The 8,727-nt window shown below is 32.7% G+C and overlaps 1 protein-coding gene across 1 annotated transcript; it reads left to right on the top strand.

Annotated features, from left to right (window-relative positions):
- Positions 1–571: 571 nt before the first annotated feature.
- On the top strand, positions 572–2,305 carry LOC124420031. The gene is made up of 4 exons (XM_046951539.1): positions 572–715; positions 786–2,066; positions 2,130–2,220; positions 2,297–2,305. Exons 2-4 carry the CDS (start codon positions 841–843, stop codon positions 2,303–2,305), a joined length of 1,326 nt encoding a protein of 441 aa, XP_046807495.1. The 5' UTR covers positions 572–715; positions 786–840.
- The last annotated feature ends 6,422 nt before the right edge of the window (positions 2,306–8,727 follow it).

Raw genomic sequence — 8,727 nt, 5'->3', positions numbered from 1 at the left:
TCTAGTTCAGTTCTAGTTCAGTTCTAGTTCAGTTCTAGTTCAGTTCTAGTTCAGCTCTAGTTCAGTTCTAGTTCAGTTCTAGTTCAGCTCTAGTTCAGTTCTAGTTCAAGGTTATTTCTATTCAGTTCTAGTTCAGTTTTATACTTGAATCTAGTTCAGTTCAAATTAAGTTCTGGTTCAGTTTTAATTTAGTTTTAGTCCAATACTAGTTCGTTCTGGATCTGTTCTAGTTCAGTTCTAGTTTAGTTATAGTTTCGTTTTAGTTTAGTTATAGTTTAGTTCTACTTCAGTTCTATATTCTGGTTCAGTTCTAGATCAGGTCTCATTTAGTTAGAGTTTAGTCCTATTTTTTAGTTTTGGTGCAGTTCTAGTCGACAAAAACACTCTTCTTAAACATTTTTAAATTTACTGAATAAAGAATTATTTTTTTTGTCTACAATATCATTTGTGTAATATCAATGCATTTTTAAACACAATAAACTCAAACAAAAACAATTTTATTATCACTTAACACAAAGAAACAAAGATAAAAATTTCATTTTATTATCGATATTATATCAAACAACAACAATATACAATAGAGTACAAAAGTTGATTAAGGTTCCTCTATAAATCGCATAAAATCGCATTGCAGATAAAGACTAAAAAAGAGAATTGAAAAATTAAAAAGTTTAATTAAAAATAATCATTTGTAAAACAGACTTAACAACAATAAGTAGTAACTTAATCTTGTTTTCTCAATTAAAAACTATTTTTTGTCTATTATGTTCTCTTTTTTCTCACAGAAACTTATTTTGCCACCATTGAGACCTTAATATTGCTCGTTAGCTGTAATACAACATGTCTAATCAAGCCGAAATTGATTATGAAAAACAATTTCAAGAAGATTTGGCTAAAGCAACCGCCTTAAGTTTAGAGCAACAGGCCCTAGAAGAATTTAAACGTTGCCAAAAATACGGCATAGCCTATACGCAATCTGTACAACAGGAGGCCAAAAATCGAAACTATGCTCAAATTAGACGCCAACATTTTTCACGTCGAGATTCTGCCGAAACCTCAGTTTCCTCACAATATGGTATAACATTGCCACCGCCACAATCGAGCCAGCCACAAAGACGTCATTCGGAAATAACACATAATGTACCACCAACTACCCTGCTAACGGATGTAGAACGTTCAAAGACTCCACCTGCTTCTACGGCTACAGCAGAAAATGATTTAATCAATTTTGCTAGTCCCACTGCTAAGAAGCCGGAGAATTCTTCGTTTGAACAATTGATAGAGGATTTACAGAAGCTACAAGCCACAAATCCACAAACAGCCTTAGTGCCTTTGGGTCCTACTGCAGCAGCTCCCCTATATCCAGGTTATCATGCGCCAACAACTTCTACACCAGCCGCAGCTTTGTATGCCGGTAGTGCTGCTGCCATACAGCCGCCGGCTCAGTATGGTGTGACAACAGCAGCTGGAGCTGCAGGCATGCAGTTGGTACCATTTACACCACCGCCGCAGCAACAGAAAGTGCCACTCACCCATAATGAATTGCAAAAACTGTACAGTATGTCACAACCACCTTATACGGCTCCTGTTTATGCTGGTGCCCGCCCTATGGGTTTTATGCCTCCGCTACAAGCGGCCGCCGGCGCCTACTATCCTCAAACACCTCCCGTTATGGTAGCAGGAGCAGCAGGTGTGCCCTATACAGCTCCTCTTCAGTATCCAAATCCCTATGGTTTTCAATACAATGTGCTGCCACAGGCCCCACAACAACATTATTATCCAACTAATATGGCCACTGCCGCCTCTTTAAACTCCTCCTCTGTTTCCACTTCCTCCTTGGCATCTGGTGTTCAAAACCTAAATAATCAATCTAATCAATCATTTAATGCAACTGAATTACCCTCAAGCAGCAATAGCTTTAATAATACACATTCCAAACACTCCAACATATCTTCCACTTCTTCATCGCAAAGTAATGGCCAAAATGTATTTCGACGTCAAACGCCACCAGCTCGTAAACCCAAAACTGCTGGTTCGGATTTAATTGATTTATCGCATGAGGATGAGTAAGTCGTGTAACAATAATAGTAAAAATTTAATTATCTATACAATTTTCTTTTAATTTTTAGTTCCCGTGTTAGTGTTTTAGAAGCATTCGATCCTTTACTAAATGAAGATAATGATGGTAAGCTTGAAATCTTTTTTTCTCAATTTTATATTGCAATTTCTTTTTCGTTTCTATTTGATTTGATTTTTTTTTGTAAATTAATCATTTGTTTGCTTTATAATCATTTAGATTTATTAGTTTTTCTGCATTATGTGTCTATATTTTCATATTTGTTATTTAAACGAAATCATTAAGCGTTTTTAAATTGCTTTTTATAATGCGTGTCATTTTTCATATTAACATTTTTATTAAGAGCTTCTTATATTTTTAATTGCAGTAACATATTATTTGTGATATACAAAATTTCGAATCAAATTAGTTCTAGTTGAGTTCTAGTCCAATTCTAGTTCAGTTCTTGTTCAGTTCTAGTTCAGTTCTAGTTCAGTTCTAGTTCAGTTCTAGTTCAGTTCTAGTTCAGTTCTAGTTCAGTTCTAGTTCAGTTCTAGTTCAGTTCTAGTTCAGTTCTAGTTCAGTTCTAGTTCAGTTCTAGTTCAGTTCTAGTTCAGTTCTAGTTCAGTTCTAGTTCAGTTCTAGTTCAGTTCTAGTTCAGTTCTAGTTCAGTTCTAATTTAGTCCTAGTTCAGTCCTAGTTCAGTTCTAGTTCAGTTCTAGTTCAGTGCTAGTTCAGTTCTAGTTCAGTTCTAGTTCAGTTCTAGGTTAGTTCTAGTTCAATTCTAGTTCAGTTCTAGTTCAGTTCTAGTTCAGTTCTAATTCAGTTCTAGTTCAGTTCCAGTTCAGTTCTAGTTCAGTTCTAGTTCAGTACTATAGTTTTAGTTGAATTCTAGTTCAGTTCTAGTTCAGTTTTAGTTCAGTTCTAGTTCAGTTCTAGTTCAATTCTAGTTCAATTCTAGTTCAGTTCTAGTTCAGTTCTAGTTCAATTCTAGTTCAATTCTAGTTCAGTTCTAGTTCAGTTCTAGTTCAATTTTAGTTCAGTTCTAGTTCAGTTCAGTTCTAGTTCAGTACTAGTTTAGTTTTAGTTCAATTCTAGTTCAGTTCTAGTTCAGTACTAGTTTAGTTTTAGTTCAGTTCTAGTTCTAGTTCAGTTCTAGTTCTGTATCAGATCTAGTTCAGTTCTTGTGCAGTTTAGTTCAGTTCTAGTTCACTTCTAGTTCAATTCTAATTTTTTAGTTCAGTTCTAGTTCAGTTCGAGTTCAGTTCTAGTTCAGTTCTAGTTCAGTTCTAGTTCAGTTCTAGTTCAGTTCTAGTTCAGTTCTAGTTCAGTTCTAGTTCAGTTCTAGTTCAGTTCTAGTTCAGTTCTAGTTCAGTTCTAGTTCAGTTCTAGTTCAGTTCTAGTTCAGTTCTAGTTCAGTTCTAGTTCAGTTCTAGTTCAGTTCTAGCACAGTTCTAGTTCAGTTCTAGTTCAGTTCTAGTTTAGTTTTAGTTCAGTTCTAGTTCAGTTCTAGTTCAGTTCTAGTTCAGTTCTATTTCACTTCTAGTTCAGTTCTACTTTAATTCAAGATCAGTTCTAGTTTAGTTCGAGTTCAGTTTTGGTTCAGTTGTAATTCAGTTATGGGTCATTGATAGTTCTGTTTATAAAATATTTCATTAGGTCGACCATAACTCACTATACTTTCTTTCTTACTTTTTATTTATTTAACATTCTTATCAACATTTTGTAGTTATTACTGTTGCTGTTTTCTTCATTTTGATTACAATAATCTAACGAGTTTGAGTGACTACTTTATGTCATGTGTAGTGAACACTTGTTTATTTTATCTATGCTTAATGAGGCTTTAATGCTAGTGGGTTGTTTGGTCGGTTGGTTGACAGGCTGGTGATAAAAAGTCGAGAAAAAAATTTCATTGTTTTCCGTTTTCTTTTAAAGACTATACATACATTTGCCCTGGAAAGAAAAATATCATGCAAGTCATATTTTAATGTTTCTATTTCTTTCATGTTTCTATTAACTGTGACCGTCAATTAAATATGTAAGCAATTAGTAATTCTAATGACTTGGCCTTTGTATATTAAAACACAAGCGTAGGAGATAACGAAAAACTTGGATAACTTAATGAGAAAGTGTGAAAAATGTTTCATTACATATAAAGCTTCTATATATTTATCTTAAAATTACTGCAAAAACACTTAATAAAAAAAATTGGACCAATTCAGTATTTAAATTACTTTTGTTATGTATGAAGTCTTTAAGTAACTAGTTTTAACTAAAGCTTGGCTTCAATAATTTCTGTGTCATTGTACTCTTTATGGCACAACTCTGCTGAAAATTAAAAAAAAAAAAAAAAAAAAACTACAATAAAATGAAAGGTAAACATAAAATACTGCATGTGGGTGCGTTTTTTAAGCTCTAAATAACATCTCGTGTTTGTAACCATATTTGTCAAAAACGTTAACTTTTTATACATATTAAGTTTATTTATTTTTTGATTTTCTTCAAGAATAAAGATGGAATTAAACTGGATTTTAGTAGCAAAGCGAAATGGAATTATTTTTTTGTTTTCCATATTTGTGTAACAGTTGAATTTAATTCCTTATATGCAATAAAAAGACGTACTTCAAAATAGTTTAACTACGCTTTTCTAAATCTTAAGTTTGGAGAAATTTATATTTTAAATTTAGTTTTTATTAGGATAGTTCATTTTTCTAGTTCTTTTCATGCTTTTATCTGCGGTTATTCCTGATTACTTGGTTACGACCCTGGACTTCGAAGTAGTGATTCTTGTTAGGGATGAGTGGGATGTGTCCGAAATACTGTTTGAGGGGTGTGCAGTTTTCACTGACTTATCCAAAATGGATTCTGGCACAGGTGCTGGGTTTTTTAGTAGATTACAACATAAAAGAGTCCTAAAAACTTCTGGACGAATGTAGCGTCTTTGAAGCTGAGATCCTCGCTATATGGAAATCCGTGGACATTAAGGAGTGAGATCGAAAAATTCTTAACACACGTTTTTCATTACATTTTTCAACCAAAGTATTATTTGATTTTTTTTATTTGATCAAGTTACCTTTGAAAAACCTGTCAGTTATTATGTGTAATGTCAATTATATTAATTTTTTTGTTAATCTGATTAAAATGAGTGACCAGAAAAAAGTGCGTACTGAAATTATTAAATATTTTCAACTAAACCCAACTTGGTCTTACAAAAAGTTGGCCAAGCATACAAAGTCTGCCGTCAAACTGTTTCCAATGTTATTAAACAGTACCGGGAGAACTTATCAGTTGATAGAAATTGAAGTCAAGTTTTATAAAAAAATATTCTTGCTGCATAATGGATGACGAAACGTATGTTCTGACAGATTTTTCGCAACTTCCAGGTCAAAAGTTTTATGTTGCTGATGCTCGAGGGAATGTTGAAGCAAAGTTTAGGACCCAAAAGCAGACAAATTTCCCAGAAAGTTCTTGGTATGGCAAGCAATATGCAGTTGCGGCAAAAGAAGCCAATCATTTGTTACAACGGGCTCTATAAATGCCGAAATTTACATCAAGGAATGTTTACAAAAAAGGCTGCTTCCATTCATAAGACTTCATAATGTGTCCACTTATTTTTGGCCTGACTTGGCATCCTGTCACTATGGTAAACAAGCCCTTGAGTGGTACAAGAACAATAATGTGGTATTTGTACCAAGAGAGGCAAATCCTCCAAACTGCCCGGAGCTAAGGCCAGTGGAGAGATATTGGGCTCTTGTTAAAAGAGAATTGAAGAGTACAAAAAAGGTGTCCAAAAGTGTGGTAGATTTTAAACGGAGATGGACTACATGTTCGAGCAAAGTGACAGAAAGCACTATAAAAACGTTAATGGAAGGGTTTCCGAAAAGGGTTCAAAATTTCATCACTAGTGATTAAAACTATAAAAATATTTTTTTTTTGTAAATTGTAATAATAATTTGAATCAAATAAAAAAAAATAAAGCTGTGAGTTTAGTGGTATCTTTTTTATAAACATATATGTATGTTAAGAATTTTTCGATCTCACTCCTTATTAAGACACACATTACTAGGGGGACGGAAATGACAATTAATGTTGATAGTCAGGCATTTCTTAAAGCTTTGCAGTGTAAAACGTTACAATCTAGCTTGGTAAACAGCTGTAAAAGGGACCTGGAAGGGTTGGTCAGGTTATACATATTAAGGCTGTGGTGGGTACTGGGACACTGAGACGTTCAGAATAACGAGATTGCTGATTAATTGGCACGACAGGGCTCCGAGCTTGATAGTAAGATCAGTTCGATAAAACCCACCATTTGTCATTACTATAGGCTAATCTCCGAATATTTCAGAAACTCCACCAACCGACGCTGGTATAGTAGGCTGGATTGTAGAGCTTCTAGGATACTTTGGACGAAGATAAATCCAAAAGCAACCAGAATAATATTTGGACTGGACAGGAGGAGTATAAGGATTTTAGTAAAGCTAATAACCGGACACAGCTTCATTGGAGCCTTTAGGGGAAATGGGGTGGGTACAGAGTTACAGAGTTTAAGACTGAAATAGCTACGTAAGGAATTCCACGATGAACTGGCAGATGTAGCAGGGTGCAACGTAGGCGACATTATGGGCTTCATCAGGGAAATATTTAGGATTTTCAGATAATTTCCCTTCCATGGCCACATTATTTCTTTGTTCATTTTATCTAAGATTTAAATAGCTATGTAAAGAATTCCACGATAGCAGTGTGCAACCTAGACGACATTATAGGCTTCATCAGGGAAATATTTAGGATTTTCGGATAATTTTCCTTTCATGACCACATTCTCTCTTTGTTCTCTTTTAGGATGGAAACTCTCACTCTTCTCATCTCTGTCTTTTCTTCTGACTTCTTTTTATTTCTCCTTGTTCTTTATTAAAGGCATTCACAATGGACCTTTGTGTCTCTTAGTGGATGTATACATTGGTATACAACACTTTTTAAATAAACTAAACTTGTTCAGTTCTAGTTCAGTTCTAGTTTAGTTCTAGTTCAGTTCTAGTTCAGTTCTAGTTCAGTTCTAGTTCAGTTTTGGTTCAGTTTTGGTTCAGTTCAAGTTTAGTTCTAGTTCAGTTCTTGTTCCGTTCTTGTTCAGTTCTAGTTCAGTTCTAGTTCAGTTCTAGTTCAGTTCTATTTCAGTTCTAGTTCAGTTCTAGTTCAGTTCTAGTTCAGTTCTAGTTCAGTTCTAGTTCAGTTCTAGTTCAGTTCTAGTTCAGTTCTAGTTCAGTTCTAGTTCAGTTCTAGTTCAGTTCTAGTTCAATTCTAGTTCAGTTCTAGTTCAGTTCTACTTCGGTTCTAGTTCACTTTCAGTTCAGTTCTGCATCAGTTGCAGTTGTTTCCAGTGTATTACTTTTAAGATTTAGTTCAGTTTTACTTCAGTTGTGGTTCAGTTCTAGTTCTGTACTAGTTCACATCCGGTTCAGTTCTAATCCAGTTCTAGTTCCCTTCTAGTTCTACATTATTTTGGTTTTATCGAATGAATTATATTTTTTTATATTTTTATATGAATAAAAAAAAACCCACAGATCGCCAAAGATCTGAATGCATTACATTATTACGAGTTTGTAGAAAAAAAATTATATTATTATATGTGGTTTACCGCTTAAACTACAAGTACACTTTCCATAATATCATGGAATAAAAGTAAAAATTCTATTTATATATTTTCAATATTAAATATTTGCAACTCTAAATATCAGAAAATAGTTGGTGATGTATTCCTAATCATTTTTAAAGTTTATTTTTTAAAAATTTTAAAGATACACATTTCGAACAAAAAATAGTTCATTTAAAGTAACTTAACTGAATTCAGTTCAACAGCCCAATATTACATTTAACTGTACTCTATTCGATATTGTTAAACAATATTATTAAACAACAAATAACAAAATTCAAATCCTACTTTATCTTTGCTTTACTTTGCTAATGTTCAGAACGAATTTAATTATTTATTCTCTAGAAATAAACATAAATAAAATTCGTTGTATTTTAATCTAAACAATAGCTATTTTTACCAAATATTAGTATTTTTTGTTTATATTTTCCCATATTGTGTTTTGAGTTAATGTTTATTTTAATAACATTGTTGAAAATTTACCCTTAATCATTAGTTTGTATATATTTTTTTTTTATTTACTTTTTAATTCTATTTTCTGTGTTTATTTTTTGTTAGTTTCTGGTAGTTGTGTACTTCCTTTACATAAAAAAAGAATTGCATATTGATTTCTAAAAATAAAATAACAAATTAAACGTATGACCTTTGAATTTATTGTAAACGAGAAAATGAAAGATGTGTGTTAAATTGCAACTGAACGTGACGGAAATTGTTTGCAATACTTTTTTGCGCCAATTTTTTTGTAAAAAAAGATTTTTTTGTATATTACAAATTAAGAAATTTAACCAAATAAATTTAATCAGTAATTGTTTGAATGAATTATACAAATATTTCATAATAATATTATAAATTCCTATATTAATTAGGATTTCTTATTTAGTTCTAGTTCAGTGCTAGTTCATATCTTGTTCATTTATGGTTCAGTTCTAGTTCAGTTCTAGTTCAGTTCAGTTCTAGTTCAGTTCTAGTTCAGTTCTAGTTCAGTTCTAGTTCAGTTCTAGTTCAGTTCTAGTTCAGTTCTAGT

This window comes from Lucilia cuprina, chromosome 5 (assembly GCF_022045245.1).
Source record: "Lucilia cuprina isolate Lc7/37 chromosome 5, ASM2204524v1, whole genome shotgun sequence".
In the NCBI taxonomy this organism is placed as follows: Eukaryota; Metazoa; Arthropoda; class Insecta; order Diptera; family Calliphoridae; genus Lucilia; species Lucilia cuprina.
This window is presented reverse-complemented; position numbering and strand designations above follow the sequence as displayed.

Excerpts from the sequence above, each read along its gene's own strand:
- LOC124420031 (XM_046951539.1), top strand. The coding sequence starts at position 841 with ATGTCTAATCAAGCCGAAATTGATTATGAAAAACAATTTCAAGAAGAT. Across the intron at positions 2,067-2,129 it reads GATTTATCGCATGAGGATGA|TTCCCGTGTTAGTGTTTTAG; the intron begins GTAAGTCGTGTA and ends TTTAATTTTTAG.